We start from the raw sequence: 24063 nt of genomic DNA, 5'->3' as shown, positions 1-24063 counted from the left end.
TGCCACTGGCGCATTATAAAGATCCCACGCGTCTGGATCATCCTGACTCATCCCTGTATGAGTTGGGGATTGCATCATTGGTGGAGTGGCTACCGGTGATGGTTGCGGAGATGGTGGCGGGGTTACTTGTTTAGCCACCTTTGCCTGTGGCTGCTTGTCTTTCTCTTGGAAGGCAAGTTTGCGTTTCATTCTAATCGGAGGGAGAGTGCTGGTCTTCCCTGTTTCTTTTTGGATGTGGAGCCTTCTTTGGGTGTAGTCTGGCTCCATTGTCTCCAGTTCCTGTCCAAATCTATGTGTTTGCATTTGTGAGGACAGGCCTTGTTCCTCTGTGTAGGAACTTGATTTCGGTTCTAAGGCCGGATGTTTCGGTATCGAAACCTTTTCGGCTGCCTTTTTTGGTTCAGACGACACTTTTTTGCTCTTCGGCGTACTGATTTCTCTGTGCCGACTTGGTTCGGTGCCGCTCTCTCGGTGCCAAGATTGCTCTGACCCAGTGTCTCGGGGTCGAGTCTGCTCTGACCCGGTGTCTCGGGGGCGAGTCTGCTCTGTGCCGGTATCTCGACCGGAGTCAGATGACTTCGACACATGCATGCCCTTTTTCGGTGCCGATGCCCGGTCACCTATTTTTCGGGTTAAGCCATGGCCTGTTGGCGGTGGCGTCCCCTGGGCTTTACTGGTTTTTACGTGAGTCTTGTGTATCGATGTCTTACTCACGGTTTTCGGCCTCTGTTCAGGATCGACCTCTTCCGAGTCCGAATCCTCGATGGAGAAGGCTTCCTCTTCTTCCTCCATGTGTTTTTGACCTGTCGGCACCGACGCCATCTGTTGTCTTCTTGCTCTTCGGTCCCTTAAAGTCTTTCTGGACCGAAATGCTCGACAGGCCTCACAGGTTTCCTCTTTGTGTTCTGGCGACAAACACAAATTACAGTCCAAATGCTGATCTGTGTAAGGATACTTGTTGTGACATTCGGGGCAGCAGCGGAATGGGGTCCGTTCCATTAGCCTTGAAGACACACGCGGTCAGGCCGACCAGGCCCCGCTGGAGAATCGAAAACCCCGAAGGGCCGCCGGAGCTCTTCCAAATTCGGTGTCGATCTGTTGTAACTAACCCGATACCGAACGCAAACAATACCGTCGAATTTTCCGAGTTTTCACTAACTTTTCGAACCGAAGCGCGGAACGAAAAGGAACACATCCGAACCCGATGGCGGAAAGAAAACAATCTAAGATGGAGTCGACGCCCATGCGCAATGGATCCGAAAGGGGAGGAGTCCCTCGATCTAGTGACTCGAAAAGACTTCTTCGAAGAAAAACAACTTGGAACTCTCCGAGCCCAACACTAGATTGAGGGATGTGCAAAGCATGTGTATCTGAAGCTACACATGCCATCGAACATATATATGTGGTAGGTGGCTGTGATGGACACAGGTGATGAAGTTAGCTATGTATGTGAGGGTTGTTTCAGCAGCGTGGAGTGGATGGAATCCAGACCTGAAGTTAATAAGCAGATTCATAGAAGTGAGATAGAGAGTCAGATGGTTGAAGACTACACGTTCAAGTATTTTAGAGACGAACAGGAGTGGAGACACGGGCTAATGGATTGATTAGGAAGGCGGGTCAACCTGTATGTTTTTTAAATAAGACTAGCGCCACTGTAGTTTAAAAGCATGTGGGATCAGTACCAGATAGGAGTGAGTGGACAGACTGAGCAGTAGGTTACAGGTCAGAGCAAGACGGTTTATAGTTTGAGGACTGAAAGAAGCGCAAAAAGGTTTAGTAGATTTGAGTATTGGCATAAGCTCCAAGGGGTATCTAAGTGAAAGCTTGGCAAGAAGAGAAGAGGATCGTTAGTGGAGTAGTAGAGCAGTAAACAAAGGGTGGTGGAGAGATTAGCAGTGAGACAAGGATATGTCTAACAGCGGTGATTTGTAAGAGAAGTAGGTGGCAAAGTTTGATGTGGCGAGAGAAGAAGACAGTTGTTTTAAAAAAGGCAAGCACATTTTTAAATGTGCATGCCAGTAGCTGTGAGCTTGGCTGAAGAGGGGTGATGAAAGTTTTCGGAGACAGATTTAGCAGTGTCAAGAGCTGTAAATATCATGTTTAAGGCTTGTTTGTATGCACGTAGGTTTTCAGTAGTCTTTTGTGTCAATTATGGAGTGTGCAAATCAGTGTTTACAAGTAACAAATGTGCAGAGTAGTTAGTGGTGGTGGTCATGATGCTTTTGGAGAGAATGTGTACATACAACAGTGATAGTCAAAAGAGGACCGGGTTGAATCTGCGAATGATGTAGTCTGTAGTAAAGGAGTGACACTGTGTGATTTGGTCTTGGAGTTTGGTGTAGGGAAGCAGAGACAGAGGCAGTGGACTGTTTTCATTTAGACAAGTGGGGTAGAAATGAAAGGAATGGGGCATAGCGATTGATATGTCGACAAAGGCATACTCAGAGGGACAAGGATCAGAAAACATTATTTAGTCCAATGGTTTCCCCAGTTTATGAATGGGTATAGTGAAAGTATTAAGTAGAGTCTCACTACACAAGCTATGAAAAGAGGCTGCACTGTAGTTGATTGTGGATGTCCAGTTAAAGTTTCTTTTGATGATGAGGTGAACGCTGAGTGTTACTGATTAAAATTCAATGTCATAGGGCGTCATTACAACCTTGCCGCCCGCCAAGGTTTAACCACTGTGTGCCCGCCAATGCAGCCGCACTCTCGCCGTGCCCATTTTGACATCCCAGCCGGCCCAGCGGGGATGTCGGCCACAACATGGGAGCCGGCGGTGTTGCGGCCGTGTGCAGCTGCACCCGTCGTGCTTTTCACTGTCTGCTGTGCAGACAGTGAAAAGCAGTGTGGGGCTGTGCCTGGGGCCCCCTGCACTGCCCATGCCAAGTGTATAGGCAGTGCAGGGGCCCTGCGACTCTCCTTCCCGCCAGCCTTTCCATGGCTGTTCCTTCCCTCATGGACAGGCTGGCGGGAAGGGGACTCGTAATCCCCTGGGCAGCGCTGCAAGCAGCACTGCCATGGCGGATTAAAACCGCTGTGACGACTGTGGCAGGAAACCGCCGGGACGACTGTGGCGGGAAACTGCCGGTCCCGGCGGTGCGACCGCGGCGCTTCCGCCGTGGTCGTAATCGGCAAAATTGTACCACCAGCCTGTTGGCAGTAAAAGCGCTGAAACAGCCCTGGCGGTCTTTGACCACCAGGGTTGTATTGAGGCCCATAGTCTTTAAAGAAAGACTATGACACTTGCGGGACTGTAAAGTGCTACGACATGGATCTTGAAAGTGGTAAAGAGTGTTGTTGACTCAAATTCGATGAAAGATTGATGGGTGTCAGTGCATTGGCAGTCTGGAATGATTTGAAGAGAAGACTAGATGCTGTTAAGGAGAATGGAAAAAGGTGTACTGGTCAGTGTGGAGTGCTGCAGAAGTGACAGTGTATTTGGAATCAATACAGGTTTTAGTGATGGCTACTAAATGTAGCAGGGTGCTGTGAATCAAATCTCATTTGCTGCTGATCAGCTAGGCATTACCTCTTAGCATTTTTAGGAAAGCAAATTTGATAAGGTCTTCATTTATTTGGACATAACTCCCTCCAAGAGAAGCTATCAGATACCTTAAGTTGCAAAAGGAGCAGGGAGGGTGAGCAAATCTTCACTTTAAGAATTACTACTGGGCTGCTTTCTGACATAACAGTGGCCATAATACTCAGATACACCACTTCCCTCACTTCAATTATTGATATGGTCAATGTAATATGTATTGCTATTTAACTTTATGGAATGTCATTGCCTACTTCGCTTTAGGGATAAAACAATATATATAAGTACATGTATATTTTTTTAGATCACAGAAGGGTCCCAAGGAGTAAAGTGGGATAATGCTTTGAGGTAGCCCTGTATTGCCCTCGATATTTGACATACCAAGGCATAGTGGGTAGTAAACAAGCGTATTACAGTTTGTCAATTACTAAATAAAAATGGGGTTAAAATCTTTTCGATATTAAAAAGCAATTTGTAATACCTATATATGGATTCTTTAAATATATGCAGATTCTCCATGATTTAACTTGCCCAAACCCACAGGTTTCTGGTTTTCTGAGGGAGACAATGCAGGATGACATGATACAATGGGCCATTAACTGGGCTTGGTCACTTAAGGAACAGGTTGCAAAAGTTATTAGGAAGTGTCTTTAAGGATGATGTATAGTACACCTTATCTTTAAATATCGGTTGCAACATAATAGTAATCTGTTTGATTACTGTATCACATCACCCCTGCATAAACCCAAACATGGCCTCAATCAGGAAATCACGCTTGCCCCAGAATTATGCATGAAGGGGAACAAGGAGCCCACATATTCACTGTTTGCTCTGCTGTTAAAAAACACTGACTTTCCATTTTGGATTGCTTGGGAAATGACTAACAAAACGAGCAGGCCAAGGTGATTTAAGCAGGTATGGGATACATTTAGACTGGACATAAACCCAAATAACCACATGAGGACTGCCACCATGTTACAGAAAATAGAAGTTAAGGCACTGGGAGTATTCAGTTTGACTCTTTTTTTGCTTTCTCGCAAATATTTATTGTGTATGTGTTAAGCCTTTGATGTGCTGCCCAATTAAAAAGTATACATACAGAAGCAATGTAAAGTATCAGTGAATAATAACTCAAGAGTAGCACAGAGATTAAAAGAGTCACAAAACATGAATGGAAGGAATTATGAATTAACACAAAGAGTTCCCAGAGCTGGTTATAGGAAGAACAGTGAATCAAAGAAAAAGCATCTGGAAAGATTAAATCCACACACAAGATACACAAACATTATATGTTGATAGAAGCAAAGGTAAGTAGAGTATGAACACAGATCAGCAAAAATGACCCAGCAGAGTATATGCAGGCAAAGAAAAGCTGAATAGGTTAAGGATACTGAATGGGGAGCTCTAGATAGGCATACATGCTGCATGACGTGAACAACCCAGATTAAGAGGTCAGAACAGACTGGAAGGGCAGGTGTAAAGAAATGGCTCCCTGTTGCAGTTACCCCCCACTTTTTGCCTGATACTGATGCTGACTTGACTGAGAAGTGTGCTGGGACCCTGCTAACCAGGCCCCAGCACCAGTGTTCCTTCACCTAAAATGTACCATTGTATCCACAATTGGCACACCCTGGCATTCAGATAAGTCCCTTGTAACTGGTACTTCTAGTACCAAGGGCCCTGATGCCAAGGAAGGTCTCTAAGGGCTGCAGCATGTCTTATGCCACCCTAGAGACCCCTCACTCAGCACACACACACTGCTTACAAGCCTGTGTGTGCTAGTGAGAACAAAATGAGTAAGTCGACATGGCACTCCCCTCAGGGTGCCATGCCAGCCTCTCACTGCCTATGCAGTATAGGTAAGACACCCCTCTAGCAGGCCTTACAGCCCTAAGGCAGGGTGCACTATACCATAGGTGAGGGTACCAGTGCATGAGCATGGTACCCCTACAGTGTCTAAACAAAACCTTAGACATTGTAAGTGCAGGGTAGCCATAAGAGTATATGGTCTGGGAGTCTGTCAAACACGAACTCCACAGCACCATAATGGCTACACTGAAAACTGGGAAGTTTGGTATCAAACTTCTCAGCATAATAAATGCACACTGATGCCAGTGTACATTTTAGTGTAAAATACACCACAGAGGGCACCTTAGAGGTGCCCCCTGAAACTTAACCAACTAGCTGTGTAGGCTGACTGGTTCCAGCAGCCTGCCACACTAGAGACATGTTGCTGGCCCCATGGGGAGAGTGCCTTTGTCACTCTGAGGCCAGTAACAAAGCCTGCACTGGGTGGAGATGCTAACACCTCCCCCAGGCAGGAGCTGTGACACCTGGCGGTGAGCCTCAAAGGCTCACCCCTTTGTCACAGCCCAGCAGGGCACTCCAGCTTAGTGGAGTTGCCCGCCCCCTCCGGCCACGGCCCCCACTTTTGGCGGCAAGGCTGGAGGGAACAAAGAAAGCAACAAGGAGGAGTCACTGGCCAGTCAGGACAGCCCCTAAGGTGTCCTGAGCTGAAGTGACTCTAACTTTTAGAAATCCTCCATCTTGCAGATGGAGGATTCCCCCAATAGGGTTAGGATTGTGACCCCCTCCCCTTGGGAGGAGGCACAAAGAGGGTGTACCCACCCTCAGGGCTAGTAGCCATTGGCTACTAACCCCCCAGACCTAAACACGCCCTTAAATTTAGTATTTAAGGGCTACCCTGAACCCTAGAAAATTAGATTCCTGCAACTACAAGAAGAAGGACTGCCTAGCTGAAAACCCCTGCAGAGGAAGACCAGAAGACGACAACTGCCTTGGCTCCAGAAACTCACCGGCCTGTCTCCTGCCTTCCAAAGATCCTGCTCCAGCGACGCCTTCCAAAGGGACCAGCGACCTCGACATCCTCTGAGGACTGCCCCTGCTTCGAAAAGACAAGAAACTCCCGAGGACAGCGGACCTGCTCCAAGAAAAGCTGCAACTTTGTTTCCAGCAGCTTTAAAGAACCCTGCAAGCTCTCCGCAAGAAGCGTGAGACTTGCAACACTGCACCCGGCGACCCCGACTCGGCTGGTGGCGATCCAACACCTCAGGAGGGACCCCAGGACTACTCTAAGACTGTGAGTACAAAAACCTGTCCCCCCTGAGCCCCCACAGCGCCGCCTGCAGAGGGAATCCCGAGGCTTCCCCTGACCGCGACTCTTTGAACCTAAAGTCCCGACGCCTGGGAGAGACCCTGCACCCGCAGCCCCCAGGACCTGAAGGACCGGACTTTCACTGGAGAAGTGACCCCCAGGAGTCCCTCTCCCTTGCCCAAGTGGAGGTTTCCCCGAGGAACCCCCCCCTTGCCTGCCTGCAGCGCTGAAGAGATCCCGAGATCTCTCATAGACTAACATTGCAAACCCGACGCTTGTTTCTACACTGCACCCGGCCGCCCCCGCGCTGCTGAGGGTGAAATTTCTGTGTGGACTTGTGTCCCCCCCGGTGCCCTACAAAACCCCCCTGGTCTGCCCTCCGAAGACGCGGGTACTTACCTGCAAGCAGACCGGAACCGGGGCACCCCCTTCTCTCCATTCTAGCCTATGTGTTTTGGGCACCACTTTGAACTCTGCACCTGACCGGCCCTGAGCTGCTGGTGTGGTGACTTTGGGGTTGCTCTGAACCCCCAACGGTGGGCTAACTTGGACCAAGAACTAAGCCCTGTAAGTGTCTTACTTACCTGGTTAACCTAACAAATACTTACCTCCCCTAGGAACTGTGAAAATTGCACTAAGTGTCCACTTTTAAAACAGCTATTTGTGAATAACTTGAAAAGTACACATGCAATTTTGATGATTTGAAGTTCCTAAAGTACTTACCTGCAATACCTTTCGAATGAGATATTACATGTAGAATTTGAACCTGTGGTTCTTAAAATAAACTAAGAAAAGATATTTTTCTATATAAAAACCTATTGGCTGGATTTGTCTCTGAGTGTGTGTACCTCATTTATTGTCTATGTGTATGTACAACAAATGCTTAACACTACTCCTTGGATAAGCCTACTGCTCGACCACACTACCACAAAATAGAGCATTAGTATTATCTATTTTTACCACTATTTTACCTCTAAGGGGAACCCTTGGACTCTGTGCATGCTATTCCTTACTTTGAAATAGCACATACCGAGCCAACTTCCTACATTGGTGGATCAGCGGTGGGGTACAAGACTTTGCATTTGCTGGACTACTCAGCCAATACCTGATCACACGACAAATTCCAAAATTGTCATTAGAAATTGATTTTTGCAATTTGAAAAGTTTTCTAAATTCTTAAAAGACCTGCTAGGGCCTTGTGTTAGATCCTGTTTAGCATTTCTTTTAGAGTTTAAAAGTTTGTAAAAGTTCGAATTAGATTCTAGAACCAGTTTTAGATTCTTAAAAAGTATTCCAACTTTTAGAAGCAAAATGTCTAGCACAGATGTGACTGTGGTGGAACTCGACACCACACCTTACCTCCATCTACAGATGAGAGAGCTAAGGTCACTCTGTAAACTAAAGAAAATAACCATAGGCCCCAAACCTACCAAAATACAGCTCCAGGAGCTTTTGGCAGAGTTTGAAAAGGCCAACCCCTCTGAGGGTGGCAACTCAGAGGAAGATGATAGTGAATTGGAGGAAGATTCCCCCCTACCAGTCCTATCTAGGGAGGACAGGGCCTCTCAAGCCCTGACTCCAAAAATACTAGTCAGAGATACTGGCTCCCTCACAGGAGGGACCAGCACCTCTGAAATCACTGAGGATAACCCCAGTGAAGAGGACATCCAGTTAGCCAGGATGGCCAAAAGATTGGCTTTGGAAAAGCAGCTCCTAGCCATAGAAAGGGAAAGAAAAGAGATGGGCCTAGGTCCCATCGATGGTGGCAGCAACTTAAATAGGGTCAGAGATTCTCCTGACATCCTAAAAATCCCCAAAGGGATTGTAACAAAATATGAAGCTGGTGATGACATCACCAAATGGTTCACAGCTTTTGAGAGGGCTTGTGTAACCAGAAAAGTGAACAGATCTCACTGGGGTGCTCTCCTTTGGGAAATGTTCACTGGAAAGTGTAGGGATAGACTCCTCACACTCTCTGGAAAAGATGCAGAATCTTATGACCTCATGAAGGGTACCCTGATTGAGGGCTTTGGATTCTCCACTGAGGAGTATAGAATTAGATTCAGGGGGGCTCAAAAATCCTCGAGCCAGACCTGGGTTGATTTTGTAGACTACTCAGTAAAAACACTGGATGGTTGGTTAACTGGAAATGAAGTGTGTGACTATGTTGGGCTTTATAATTTGTTTATGAAAGAACACATTTTAAGTAACTGCTTCAATGAAAAGTTGCATCAGTATCTGGTAGACCTAGGTCCAATTTCTCCCCAAGAATTGGGAAAGAAGGCAGACCACTGGGTCAAGACTAGGGTAACCAAAACTTCCACTGGGGGTGACCAAAAGAAAGGGGTTACAAAAACTCCCCAGGAGAAAGTGGGTGACACTAGAAACAAAGAAAAAGAGTCCTCTGTAGGCCCCCAAAAACCAGAACAGGTGGGTGGGCCCCAAGACACAACCCAAAACAAAGGTGGGTACCAGGGTAAGAACTGGGATGCCACTAAGGCATGGTGCCACAACTGTAAACAGTCTGGGCACCACACCAAGGACACTTCTTGTCCCAAAAACAAACCCCAGAACAAAATTCCAGGGGTAACCAGTGTAGCCATGGGAGATGACTCCTCAGATGAGGAGGTCTTCCTAGCCTTCCACTGGAAACAGGGCCCAACAGGTGAGTTGGAGATTCCAGAGGGAAGTAGACACTTCCACCACCTACTGGTGAATGGAATCCCAACCACTGCCCTGAGAGACACTTGTGCCAGTCACACTATTGTGCATGACAGGCTGGTGCTCTCAAACCAGTACATCCCAGGTGAGACTGCCAGGGTAAGAGTTAGCCTAGACAGGGTCACTAAGAGGCCTGTGGCTTTAGTGCCCATAGAAGTGGGTGGCACTCTTAGCTGGAGAAGGGTAGTAGTCAGTACAGACCTCCCCCTTGATTGTCTCCTTGGAAATGACTACCCAGAGGTTAGTCAGAGCCCAAGAGAGAAACTGGTCCAGTGCCAGTCCTCTCCCAAGGATTCTGGAAGTCCTGCCTCTGCAGTAAATGCAAGCAGGCCCCAGAAGAAGAAGAAAAGAAAACAGAGTAGGAAGGGTGGACAACCTTTAGCCAAGGTTACAGCAAGCCAAGGAGATTCTGCTCCAGTAGGGGAGAACTCCAAAAATGGCCCTGATAAAGTCCAACCTGACCCACAAGAAGTCCTGGCTAGTCAGGCAACTGTTAAACCTGAGTGGGTGGCTCCTCAGCTAACAGAAGAAAGAGTGGAAGAAGGGTGTTTACTACAAGATGTGGTAACCCCCCACTCCAATACAGCAGACAGGCAACCTGAACCCAAAGAAGCCTGTAACTTAGCCCCTTCCCTTTTAGGTGAAGAGCTAAAGGTGTGGTTCTGGGCACTGACAGCTGTCAGTGGCCTCTGCTGGGTGTTAGCCTTTGTGGCTGCACTATCCTTGGCATGGTGGTCAGACCCCATGCCAAATAGCAAGTTAGGCCCCCTGACCCTGTTGGTCATGGTGGGGTTACTCCAGCTCTGGGTAACCTCTTTGGGTAAGCTAGGGATGACTCTGGCTAAGATAAGATTAGCAGAGGTGGATACCTCTAAACCCAAAATAAAAAGAATGGGTGGAGACATTGAAGAAGCAGACAAGAGGCAATTCAGACTAGGTCCTATCACTGTGGAAGTGGGTCAGTTCCCCAAAGGGAATGACCTGAACAGAAGGATGTAAGGCAGAGTAGGCCCTGCAACTAACCAGCCTATTTCTCCTACTCTTCCTCGCCTGACAGACTAGGAAGACTCTCCCAGCTTGGGCTGAGTCTCCTGGCCTGAAGGCTGGGGGGGGCTTGTGTAAAGAAATGGCTCCCTGTTGCAGTTACCCCCCACTTTTTGCCTGATACTGATGCTGACTTGACTGAGAAGTGTGCTGGGACCCTGCTAACCAGGCCCCAGCACCAGTGTTCCTTCACCTAAAATGTACCATTGTATCCACAATTGGCACACCCTGGCATTCAGATAAGTCCCTTGTAACTGGTACTTCTAGTACCAAGGGCCCTGATGCCAAGGAAGGTCTCTAAGGGCTGCAGCATGTCTTATGCCACCCTAGAGACCCCTCACTCAGCACACACACACTGCTTACAAGCCTGTGTGTGCTAGTGAGAACAAAATGAGTAAGTCGACATGGCACTCCCCTCAGGGTGCCATGCCAGCCTCTCACTGCCTATGCAGTATAGGTAAGACACCCCTCTAGCAGGCCTTACAGCCCTAAGGCAGGGTGCACTATACCATAGGTGAGGGTACCAGTGCATGAGCATGGTACCCCTACAGTGTCTAAACAAAACCTTAGACATTGTAAGTGCAGGGTAGCCATAAGAGTATATGGTCTGGGAGTCTGTCAAACACGAACTCCACAGCACCATAATGGCTACACTGAAAACTGGGAAGTTTGGTATCAAACTTCTCAGCATAATAAATGCACACTGATGCCAGTGTACATTTTAGTGTAAAATACACCACAGAGGGCACCTTAGAGGTGCCCCCTGAAACTTAACCAACTAGCTGTGTAGGCTGACTGGTTCCAGCAGCCTGCCACACTAGAGACATGTTGCTGGCCCCATGGGGAGAGTGCCTTTGTCACTCTGAGGCCAGTAACAAAGCCTGCACTGGGTGGAGATGCTAACACCTCCCCCAGGCAGGAGCTGTGACACCTGGCGGTGAGCCTCAAAGGCTCACCCCTTTGTCACAGCCCAGCAGGGCACTCCAGCTTAGTGGAGTTGCCCACCCCCTCCGGCCACGGCCCCCACTTTTGGCGGCAAGGCTGGAGGGAACAAAGAAAGCAACAAGGAGGAGTCACTGGCCAGTCAGGACAGCCCCTAAGGTGTCCTGAGCTGAAGTGACTCTAACTTTTAGAAATCCTCCATCTTGCAGATGGAGGATTCCCCCAATAGGGTTAGGATTGTGACCCCCTCCCCTTGGGAGGAGGCACAAAGAGGGTGTACCCACCCTCAGGGCTAGTAGCCATTGGCTACTAACCCCCCAGACCTAAACACGCCCTTAAATTTAGTATTTAAGGGCTACCCTGAACCCTAGAAAATTAGATTCCTGCAACTACAAGAAGAAGGACTGCCTAGCTGAAAACCCCTGCAGAGGAAGACCAGAAGACGACAACTGCCTTGGCTCCAGAAACTCACCGGCCTGTCTCCTGCCTTCCAAAGATCCTGCTCCAGCGACGCCTTCCAAAGGGACCAGCGACCTCGACATCCTCTGAGGACTGCCCCTGCTTCGAAAAGACAAGAAACTCCCGAGGACAGCGGACCTGCTCCAAGAAAAGCTGCAACTTTGTTTCCAGCAGCTTTAAAGAACCCTGCAAGCTCTCCGCAAGAAGCGTGAGACTTGCAACACTGCACCCGGCGACCCCGACTCGGCTGGTGGCGATCCAACACCTCAGGAGGGACCCCAGGACTACTCTAAGACTGTGAGTACAAAAACCTGTCCCCCCTGAGCCCCCACAGCGCCGCCTGCAGAGGGAATCCCGAGGCTTCCCCTGACCGCGACTCTTTGAACCTAAAGTCCAGACGCCTGGGAGAGACCCTGCACCCGCAGCCCCCAGGACCTGAAGGACCGGACTTTCACTGGAGAAGTGACCCCCAGGAGTCCCTCTCCCTTGCCCAAGTGGAGGTTTCCCCGAGGAACCCCCCCCTTGCTTGCCTGCAGCGCTGAAGAGATCCCGAGATCTCTCATAGACTAACATTGCAAACCCGACGCTTGTTTCTACACTGCACCCGGCCGCCCCCGCGCTGCTGAGGGTGAAATTTCTGTGTGGACTTGTGTCCCCCCCGGTGCCCTACAAAACCCCCCTGGTCTGCCCTCCGAAGACGCGGGTACTTACCTGCAAGCAGACCGGAACCGGGGCACCCCCTTCTCTCCATTCTAGCCTATGTGTTTTGGGCACCACTTTGAACTCTGCACCTGACCGGCCCTGAGCTGCTGGTGTGGTGACTTTGGGGTTGCTCTGAACCCCCAACGGTGGGCTAACTTGGACCAAGAACTAAGCCCTGTAAGTGTCTTACTTACCTGGTTAACCTAACAAATACTTACCTCCCCTAGGAACTGTGAAAATTGCACTGTGTCCACTTTTAAAACAGCTATTTGTGAATAACTTGAAAAGTACACATGCAATTTTGATGATTTGAAGTTCCTAAAGTACTTACCTGCAATACCTTTCGAATGAGATATTACATGTAGAATTTGAACCTGTGGTTCTTAAAATAAACTAAGAAAAGATATTTTCTATATAAAAACCTATTGGCTGGATTTGTCTCTGAGTGTGTGTACCTCATTTATTGTCTATGTGTATGTACAACAAATGCTTAACACTACTCCTTGGATAAGCCTACTGCTCGACCACACTACCACAAAATAGAGCATTAGTATTATCTATTTTTACCACTATTTTACCTCTAAGGGGAACCCTTGGACTCTGTGCATGCTATTCCTTACTTTGAAATAGCACATACCGAGCCAACTTCCTACAGCAGGTAAGATGAGGGTCATGACTTGCCTAACTAAATGCAGATGGGAACAGAGGGATAAATGGAGGGCTCTATCAGACTGGACTCATCTGCCCCACGAGCATCTCTGAGGCAACTGTGATGGGTCTGTAAACCATTACTACCAAGGTTAGGTCAAAGACCCTTACAAAGCACATTACTCTAAAGCAGCCTGTTGTGCTCTAAGCTCAGGACGCCATGCATTTATACTAACATACAACGTTATGGGATCTACCAGGTTTGCCATAATGCAGTTATTCAACTTGAACCCCATGGTTAACTCCAGTACTCTCCTTCCACATCCTGTGAGGCACCTGACACCAGAAATCTACTTCTGGCTCCAGGAACGATACTCTAGTAATATGAATCAGATCCCATGGCAACCCAAATGTATTTCCCAACAGTATAGTTTCAAACTAATATTAATACCCCTACTCACAACAATCTACTGCCTCTGTAAACACTCAGGGGGTTATTACAACTTTGGAGGAGGTGTTAATCCGTCCCAAAAGTGACGGTAAAGTGACGGATATACCACCAGCCGTATTACAAGTCCATTATATCCTATGGAACTCGTAAAACGGCTGGTGGTAAATCCGTCACTTTTGGGACGGATTAACACCTCCTCCAAAGTTGTAATAACCCCCTCAGTCACCTAAAAATGTACAATGGGCATGCTCAGCTTATCCAGCCCTGCAGTCTCTCAGAAATAACATATATATGACACAGAAGGACAAACCGATAAGCATATTTCCTGAAAAATAGAAAGAGAAAAAGGGTTACAGCATGTGTGTTTTTTGTAACCAGAGGTCCTGCATGGGAAGACTCCACAAAACTTCATTTTAATAACAACGTCAATAAGTGTGACCCAACATGAGAATATTACTTGGTCTAGAAAACTAATTAAACTTCCTTCATTCGAAGGGGAAATAGCAAAATAAGAAGTCAAGTGTCCGATACTGGTAGCCATCGGTTTGTGGTACTGGGTTTTTCAGAACCGCTACTGATCCGGTAACCCAGCGGTGCCAGGGTACACCCAAAGACCTCGGGTACTTTCCTGATTCAGACTACAGAAACTCAGAGTCTTCTAGGTGAAGTCAAAGATCGAATTTATTGGTTGCAACCAATTGACAAGTGTCCTAGAAGTACAACAGCACGATTTGTATGTTCTCAGGAGACTGTGTTTCAATGCAAAGTCAGGTTTCCTTATATACAGTTTTTTAAGCTTCAGGCAAACATTCTTGACATTTTGGTTGGTCATTCACATGTTTTCACTACAAAGGAAAAAACAGTGTCATGATGAAACCTCATATTTCATGTCATCCAACCCATAATAAATTACCCGGCAAGGCCTAGTATTTTACATCAGATAAGTGTGGACCCCTAATAAAAACGGGCACCTCCCCCTCGTAAAGTAAGAAGAAGAAAAGAGCAGGTGCAGGTGTGAGCAAGTTAGGCAGGGTGTGTGAGCGATAATAAGGGTTTTATGGCCTGGTGTGCCTTGATGCTATCTGATTCGGCCACTGGGAGAGGGACTGACCAAACAGGTTTGGCCTGAGGCAATGGTTCCAGCTTGCCCAGGTCAGAGAAAAGTCAATCAAGGTGTACGTGTCCTTGGAATCAAATCTGACTGTATTATAAGCCTATGTGAGGGCAACTTTTAAAAATGGCTGCCGTGTATAAAATGGGAGCCACGAGTGCAGGACGAAAATGGCGATTTCGAGGTGAAAACGCTGCTGGAATTGAGCGAAAATGCTCATGCTTAGTGTACTAGTCATTATCAGTCTTTTGATACTAAAATCGTACTGCTGTGGCAAAGTAAATTACATGGGTCCAGAATTTTTAGAACCACAGGTTCTAAAAGAATGCAAAGTGCAAATCAACATTCTTGACCTTGGGGAAAGGCAGTTGGAGGATACAGGTAGTAGCAGAAGCTCAACTTGAGTATTGGTCTAGTGGAATCAGCAAATCCACCTGATAGAGTTGGCAAGTTCCTGGAGTGGTTCCCCAGAATCACAAGGTCCTTGCAGATGGATCATTCTGACTGCTAAAGTCTTTTTTTTTTCACTGTCTCTGCCAGTTCATCTGGTCCCTCTACGATGCCAGTGCTTCCATTCACCTGCATCAGCTTGTGAATAACCTGGCACACCCATTTGTTCTGGCATTGTACCACTTTAACAAAAATTCATGAGGAAGCACTGAGATTCGTAACCCCAGATCTCACTTGCCATCTTCCTAGACTCCCTGACAGCTTCTTGTCTAATGTGTGGCAAAATTGGCACTGGGGGATCATAATCCAAGGTTCTGCTAGAATGCAGGCCCTCCTCAGTTGTTCCCCTCAGATCTAGAATTTAGCACCACAGTAGAGAGCAGGCCAACTGGTAAAGTTTTCATCTCAATAAATTAGTGTGCATATTATCTGCCTTCAGGTTCACAGTCAGTTTAACACATTGTTCAATCTGGGGTTAAGCTTCATATTCCTCTATCAAAGTGTGGTTTAGAATTCCTTCACAGTAGAAGGGCTTTTCACCCCAAATACTGAATTTCCTTGAACCCATATGCAAGATGCCAATAATATCAAAATACAAGCATCCCTCGGTGGACAGGCATATTACAGAAAGTTTGCTGGCCCTATACACAGGCTACTGGTGTAACTCTTCAGAGGCTTATCCTCCTTCCTTGAGGCCCGCTAGTTGTGCACTCTCCTCTGGAATTTGCTCCCGGGCCTAAAGTGCACAACTCCCAGACTTTGTTGTTCTTGTGGAGGAATCAAGCCAGAAACCTTGAGAGGTACAGAGAAGAAACAATGGTAGAGAACTATGGGGTGGACAAGTCAGCAATGAAGTAGGTATCTCCTGTTGGCTGCAGTTAGAGCTTAGCATTCCTGAGATCAGCTCAAACAGTTATTTATCAAGATTGATGGCCCTGCCACTTTTGGGCTATTTAGTCACTAATAGCACTTGGACAGCATAGAGCCAGCAATTCAGTCACATTGGTGCCACTTCAATAAGGGCATATTTGTTATGACTATCTGTACAGTACATTAATCGCTTGTGTAGGTATTCAGGAAAACTGCGGGTTTGTAGGCAGCTGTCTCCCACGTGAACTTATTTGAACAGCCAGGGCTTCAGCCTCTTGCGGAACTCAAGAAGCGATGAGGAAGCTCTGATGCGCTGTGGTAGGTCGTTCCTTTCTTTTGGGGAGATGTACGAGAAGGCACGGACTCCGGCTTTGTTTTTGTGTAAACAGGATATGTGTGCTAGTGAAAGTCCCTGAGCTGAGGTGCCTCTGAGGTTGGTGGAAATGCATGCAGTTGTTGAGGTAGGTGGGGGCTAGTTTGTGTAGTGCTTGGTGTGTGTGAAAGGTTTTAACTGGGTGCATTTGTGTATGGGCAGTCACTGAAGATCCTAGACGTGTGGAGTGATGTACGTGGAGAAAGGGAGGTTGAGGACAAGTCTTGCTGTAGCATTTTGGATTGTTTGAAGCCTGTTCAGGAACAGTTTGTTGATTCCTGCGTGAAGTGCATTGTCGTTGTGCAGTCTACTGGTTATCAGGGCTTGTGTGACCGTTTTCCTTGTGTTTTCTGGTAGCCACTTCAAGATTTTTTTGTAGTACCCTCAGGATGTGTAAACAAGTGGAGGTCACTGTTTTTAATTACGCTGTTATGCCACGCTTGTCTAGAATGAGTCCTACGTTTCTGGCGTGGGTGGTGGTGGTGGTAGGTGTGGCTCCGAGGTCTGTTGGCCACCAGGTGGAATTCCAAGCCAGTAAGTTTGGTACGAAGATCACCACCACTTCAGTGCCTGAGTAAGTTTGAGGCAGTTGAATCTCATCCAAGTTGCTACCGGGGTGATGCAGGCAGCAAAGTTCTTTTTTGTTGCAGCCTGCTGTTTCCCCTCTTTGAGGATCAACCTGCTGTCGTCTGTAGGTACGATGAGTCGTTTCTGTGCTGTGACTGGGTCAGAAGCATGATTGCATGGGATCTAGGAGTTGATGTGTGTTGAGGTGGCAAGTGAATTACTTCTTCATGTCTTTGTCCATGACTTTGGCAGGGTAGGGTAGTAGGAAGATTGGACAGTAGTTTGCTACCTGGATGGAGTCTGCTGATGGTTTCTTCATGAGTGCATTGACCACCGCATGTGTCCTGGCTTCCTGGAATCTTGTAGTGGTGATGGATGTGTTCAGGATTCAGGAATCAATTTCATTGATTGGGAAGTTACCCATGTTGTAGATGTGGTGGGGCAAGGATCCGTTGGTGCCTCAGTGGATGGTCCCCATGATGTTGGCTGTTTCTTGTATAGTGATTGGTTACCAGGTTGTCTGAATGTTCGCATGGTGGTTAGTGGGTAGTCTGGAAGCGAGGCAGCAGGGGTTAGGTTGAGGGTTAAAGTTGTTGTAGATGGTTTTGATTTTGCTACTTAAAATGTCTGAAAGGTAAATCGATTAGGTCTTGCGAATTGGTGATACTGTTAGTGATGGAAGTAGGTGTGGTGAAATCTTTGACGATCACAAAGATTTCTTACAGCTATAGAAGCCGTTGTCTATGTGCTCTGCTAGGACCTTCTTTTTTATAGCTCTGACCTGCTGATTTGAGCTTTTAAGTGCTGCTTTGTAAGTCTCCTTGTCGGTTTCTTTGTAATTAGGTGGTTAGTACTCCATCTTCTTTCCAGCTGTTTGCAGTGTTCTTGAACAGTTCCTCAGTGTATCAGCTTGTCTGCCTCTGCGTTCTCCCTTGGGTGTTGTGTTTGCAGGATGCCATACAGTCAGCGCACACTGTGACTGATTCGTCAAGCTGTCTGACGGTGCAGTTTAGGCCGTCTTGGGTTGGGCTGGTTTCTGTGGAGGGCGTGGGACCAGTGAGCTTTGGAGATCTAGCTGCATCTGGCAAGGCTGGTCGTAAAGGGTTTAGTTTGACGAGGGATGTTGATTTGGAAGTGGACGATGGCGTGGTTGGTCCAAGTGAGAGGTGTGGTAGTGGTGATTTTGATGCTGTTATTGGTGACAGACAGGGTTGATGGTGTGTCCCGTGGAGTGTGTGGGTCCTGTGACGTGTTAAGTCAGTTTGAGGTTTCCAGGGAGTGCTCCGGCACACTCCCCACATGCAGGCAACATGAGCCATGGGTCTTCCATGATGAAAGTCAACTTATTGAGGAGTTATTCTGGAGGCTTGATCTTATTAAAGAAAGACCACAAGAGTCTCTGGTGTCAGCTAAATCACATGATAAACACCTCAGACCACAACCCCATTTTGCACATTGAGAAAGACATGGGACATGCAGCAAGACAGTAATGTTACTTATTGGTTACCACTCTAAAAAAACTGAAACTTTACCATAGACATTCTAACACAAGACACAGTTTCATCTCTCACTTGCTGACCTGTTTGACAAGCTCTTGATCCCATCGGCCATGGATGTCAGGCACTCAGTAGGTTAAGTTTCAAAGCCTAGCAACCCACACACAATAATGCCTATTATGCATGACCACCAGTATTGTTGGTGCTGACCTATGTATCCCACAAAAGGAGTTGTTCAAGTGCTTGTGACCGAAGTGCATGTGAGACTTTGAATTTATGTGCATTTTCATTAACAAAATAGTTCAACCCATGACAACAGCTTTTCTGTCTCCTTTCATTCAGGAGATCATTATAGCTACAGCATAAAGACTTCCACTTTGGTGGGTCTGAGATATGTTCTGTTCTTTCATTATAGCTGCATCCCTGAGCCACACGAAGCACAGCACACACACTTTTGCTAGATATAGTGAAACTAAAACATTTACAGAAACATAAGCCTTTATGTTTCATGCATGCACCTCAAGAAACTAACGTTCTCACACTGTGGACTTAAGGCAACTCTAACTTCCATGGGGGTTTGCTCATTATCTGTAGTGAGTAGAAAAGCAAATGGGGAAAAGGCAGGGCCTTGGGAATCTGCTATTTCTCAAAGGGCTTAACCAAGATCTATATATGCCTAATCAACCTGTGTAAATGATGAACCCTGATTTTAGCTATTTGCAAGGTCTGAGGCATCCCCACCTGTCTGGGTGAGTAATCTGTCATAAACTGACACGGGGAAATCTAAGTTTCAATGAATCCTGTCAATCTCATGCTAGAGCGATTCTGTCCACAGGTGGCCTGAGACAGTCTACTGCTGTCCAGACCAGTCCTTGGGTTCCTGGGATCCCTGCCTGTTTGCTTAACTATTCCCTTCCAAGGAAAAAGCACCCCTAGAAGGAATTGCACTCACTGCCACCCAAGCCCATGGACACATGGCTAAACCCCAGCAGTGCTAGATAACCCAGTCTCTCTCTTCCCAGACACTCCAGAAAGGGCACATTACCAATCAGTCACCTGGGACACTGGCAATCACTCCAGGCTCCGCCCAAATACACTGTGGATACTCTTTCTGTCACTGCAAGGCAGTGACAATCTAACAGGGCTCGCTAACTGTGGCAACCCTTCTGCACTTCTATAGTCAGCCAAAAACTTGAAGCATGTAGGAAAATGTCCGTAGAGTAAGATGAAAAGAACAAAGCACTTCTATTTTTTCATTCTCACATCTGCCACTGTTTAACTTTCCAAGCTACTGAAATCCCCTTAAAGTTCCTGCTTCAAAGACTTTAGGGGTAGTTTGTGCATGTGAAGCAGTACACCATCAGGTGAGATTTTAAACTTCGCAAGTATGAATGTTAAACCTGTGGGGTACAGGAATGGCCATTAATATCCATCTGGTGATAACTTACTATGGTGTACAAAGATCCTACCTGCAGACAGTTTACCTATACCTCCTTAACCCCTACGGTGCCTTGGACGAGGTGATCTCGTCCAAAGTCAAGGTGATCTCGTCCAAGGTCAAGGTCCAAGATCACCTCGTCCTGCACCCGGGAACTGGGGGGGGGGGGAGCGCTAGCGCTCCCCCCATGTGCTCCCCACCCTACCCCGCCAAGACAGGGATGGAAGGGAAAGCCCTTCCCCCCCTGACACCCCCCCACACCCCGTGACATCAGTGCGCATCGCGCGCTGACAATCACAGAGGGCCTCCTCCCATCGCGCTAGAAGCTCAGCTTCCAGCGCGATCGAAAGAGAAATGTAAAGCATTTCTCTTTCGATCACGTGGGGGAGGCCCAGAGAGGCTTCAAAGGGAAGGAAAGGAATTTTCTTCCCTTTGAAGTCTCTCTGAGCGTTTCAAAAGCCGGATTGCAAAACAATCCGGCTTTTGAAACGCCCACTAGACACCAGGGATTTTTTTTTTTTTTTTTACATTGGCATAAGGGAGCGACCCATTGGGCAAGGGTCGCTCCAGGGGGGGGCATTTTTTGGAAGGCCTTTTCTGCCCCCCCCCTGGGAGCAGATCGGCCTATTATTAGGCCGATCTGCCCGAGGGGGGGGCAGAAACCTCTAGGCACCAGGGATAATTTTTTTTTTTTGGAGGTGGAGCGCGACCCCTTAGGCAAGGGGGACAGAAACCACTAGACACCAGGGAGTTTTTTTTTTTTACGTAAATTTCACGTGAGGGGAGCGACCCATTAGGCAAGGGTCGCTCCCCTGGGGGAAAAATGTATTTTAGGCCTATTTTGATTAGGCCGATCTGCCCCCAAGGGGGGCAGAAACCACTAGGCACCAGGGATTTTTTTTTTTGCGTCAATGACACCCAGGGAGAGCGACTCCGTAGGCAAGGTGTCTCTCCCGGGGGTGGGGGGTGGGGGGTTTAGTTGGGTGGGGCAAATTTATTTTAGGCCATTCCTGCTCCCCCTGGGGCTGGCTGAGCTAGAGGCAAATTGTTATTAGGCCGATCTGCCCATCCTCTAGGCGTAAGGGCAATTTTTTTTTGTGTTTTTATTTTTTGTTTGTTTGTTTTTTTAGCGATGGGGAGCGACCCATTAGGAAAGGGTCGCTCCCCTGGGGGGCAAATTGTATTTAGATCATGTCTGCCCCCCTTGGGGGCAGATCGGCCGATTTTAGGTCAATCTGCCCCCAAGGGGGTAGAAACCACTAGGCATCGGGGATTTTTTTTTTGCGCCAATGTCACGCAAGGGGAGCGACCCCGTAGGCAAGGGTCGCTCCCAGGGGTAGGGTAAATTTATTTTAGGCCATTTCTGCCTCCCCTGGGGCCGGCTGAGCTAAAGGCCAAAATCCACAGGTAGGCACACCGCAAAAAACACCTCTGTTTTCTGTGAAAAAATGTGATGTGTCCACGGTGTGTTTTGGGCCACTTCCTTTCGTAGGCGCTAGGCCTTCCCACACAAGTGAGGTACCATTTTTATCGGGTGACTTGGGGGAACGCTGGGTGGAAGGAAATTTGTGGATCCTCTCAGATTCCAGAATTTTCTGTCACCGAAATGAGTGGAAAACTTGTTTTTTTTAAGCCATATTTTGCAAAGGATTCTGGGTAACAGAACCTGGTCAGAGCCCCACAAGTCACCCCATCTTGGATTACCCTAGGTCTCTAGTTTTAAAAAATGCACAGGTTTGGTAGGTTTCCCTAGGTGCCAGCTGAGCTAGAGGGCAAAATCTACAGGTAGGCACTTTGCAAAAAACACCTCTGTTTTCTGTCAAAAAGTGTGATGTGTCCACGTTGTGTTTTGGGGCATTTCCTGTCGCGGGCGCTAGGCCTACCCACACAAGTGAGGTATCATTTTTATCGGGAGACTTGGGGGAACATAGAATAGCAAAACAAGTGTTATTGCCCCTTGTCTTTCTCTACATTTTGTCCTTCCAAATATAAGAGTGTGTAAAAAAGACGTCTATTTGAGAAATGCCCTGTAATTCACATGCTAGTATGGTCACCCCGGAATTCAGAGATGTGCAAATTACCACTGCTCCTCAATACCTTATCTTGTGCCCATTTTGGAAATACAAAGGTTTTCTTGATAGATATTTTTCACTCTTTATATTTCAGCAAATGAATTGCTGTATACCCGGTATTGAATGAAAACCCACTGCAGGGTGCAGCTCATTTATTGGCTCTGGGTACCTAGGGTTCTTGATGAACCTACAAGCCCTATATATCCCCGCAACCAGAAGAGTCCAGCAGACGTAACTGTATATTGCTTTAAACAATTTGACATTGCAGGAAAAAGTTACAGAGTAAAACGTAGAGAAAGATTGCTGTTTTTTTCACCTCAATTTCAAAGTTTTTCTTTTTAAGTTGTTATTTCCTGTAGGAAACCCTTGTAGGATCTACACAAATTACCCCTTGCTGAATTTAGAATTTTGTCTACTTTTCGGAAATGTTTAGGTTTCTGGGATCCAGCATTGGTTTCACGCCCATTTCTGTCACTGACTGGAAGGAGGCTGAAAGCACAAAAAAAATTTAAAAATAGGGTATGTCCCAGTAAAATGCCAAATTTGTGTTGAAAAATTGGGTTTTCTGACTCAAGTCTGCCTGTTCCTGAAAGCTGGTGATTTTAGCACCGCAAACTCTTTGTTGATGCCATTTTCAGGGGAAAAACCACAAGCCTCCTTCTGCAGCCACTTTTTCCCATTTTTTTGAAAAAAACTAAATTTTCACCGTATTTTGGCTAATTTCTTGGCCTCCTTCAGGGGAACCCACAAAGTCTGGGTACCTCTAGAATACCTAGGATGTTGGAAAATAAAGGACGCAAATTTGGCTTGGTTAGCTCATGTGAACAAAACGTTATGAGGGCCTAAGCGCGAACTGCCCCAAATAGCCAAAAAAAGGCCTAGCACAGGAGGTGGAAAAGGCCTGGCAGCGAAGGGGTTAAGACAATACACTACTTCATCATAATCATGTTTTGCCACTTACCTTTGTTCAGTTTACTGCAACAACTGTTAATCTTGTCCAGGTACAGCAGGTAGTGTTTTAGGGTATACTGAATCGGTGTCAGCCCAGGTATGGACTGCAGAGCTTCATCTGCCATGAATGCTGTCATTTCAGGACAGCCTGCTGTCAGTACCGCTGCAAAGTAAAGCACACCATCTTAAGAGGGAGAAATCTACAGGCTCAAAGTAAATTCCAGTTCTACAGATGGTCAACCTTCCTACAGATTTCTAAGCCTGTCCACTGGATGTTCAACCTGTCCATTTAGTACCTACTGTGCTCATTGCGAGTTGAATCTGCCATCTGGATGGGCATATGTTTTCAAAGCCCATTAGATACTAACGAGGCCCAGACGATGCTTACACAGTACATTTGTTCAGAATCTCTCACCAATGTGAAGTGTAATGAAATATGACTAAAAACATTGGTTCAAGGTTATTTATTTCAGCTTGTTAGATGACCTTGTTAAATTTATTGGTAAATGTAGTAATTTATTGTTAGACCTGTCAGCCTTAGGGCGGTCTCCCCCAAACTTGTTGCCATAGTCCTCCATTTTTGCCGATCTTGCTTTTCTTGGCCTTACAACTCTGTGTACTTTACCACTGGTAACCATGGCCTAGTTAAATTTACTTATAGGACCCCAGTCAAGTGCTAATACCTGTAACCAGGGCCTGTGAATTAAATGCTATTAGTGGGCCTGCAGCACTAACTGTGCCACCCACTTAGGTAGCCTGCCAAACATTGTCTCAGGCCTGGAATTGCAGTGAGTGCAGTTTTAACCTGCCAATTTGACCTAGCAAAATAAATCTTTTGCCAGGCATAAACCTTCCTTTATAATACATATGTCACTCCTAAGGTCGGCGCTAAATGGCGCATAAGGCAGGGTGCTGTGTATCTAAAAGGTTGTCATACTGCTGGACCCTCTTTTGGAACTCCCCCATAAAGATTTGAAACAATATATCTATGGGTCAGGACAAACCATTTTGTGGACAGCGATAAACAATAGACTAGGGAATTGTCTGTGTTGTGTCTCCCATGTTGATGTACTGTGGGGTGGTTTTACTGCTTTTATTTGGGAATACATAGG

At 47.0% G+C, this 24063-nt stretch overlaps 1 protein-coding gene across 5 annotated transcripts in view; it reads right to left on the bottom strand.

Moving 5' to 3' along the window:
- Nucleotides 1-24063, bottom strand: part of LOC138261567 (uncharacterized) — a 223772-nt gene that overhangs the window by 7141 nt on the left and 192568 nt on the right. For all 5 annotated transcript variants that reach the window (XM_069210642.1, XM_069210640.1, XM_069210641.1 and 2 more), the window contains exon 5: nt 22962-23114. In XM_069210642.1, coding sequence (XP_069066743.1) covers nt 22962-23114 — 153 coding nt within the window. The remainder of the gene's footprint in view (nt 1-22961; nt 23115-24063) is intronic.

The sequence above is a fragment of the Pleurodeles waltl genome, chromosome 10, assembly GCF_031143425.1.
Source record: "Pleurodeles waltl isolate 20211129_DDA chromosome 10, aPleWal1.hap1.20221129, whole genome shotgun sequence".
In the NCBI taxonomy this organism is placed as follows: domain Eukaryota; kingdom Metazoa; phylum Chordata; class Amphibia; order Caudata; family Salamandridae; genus Pleurodeles; species Pleurodeles waltl.
Note: the sequence above shows the minus strand (reverse complement) of the source record. Positions and strands in the feature narration are given on the sequence as shown.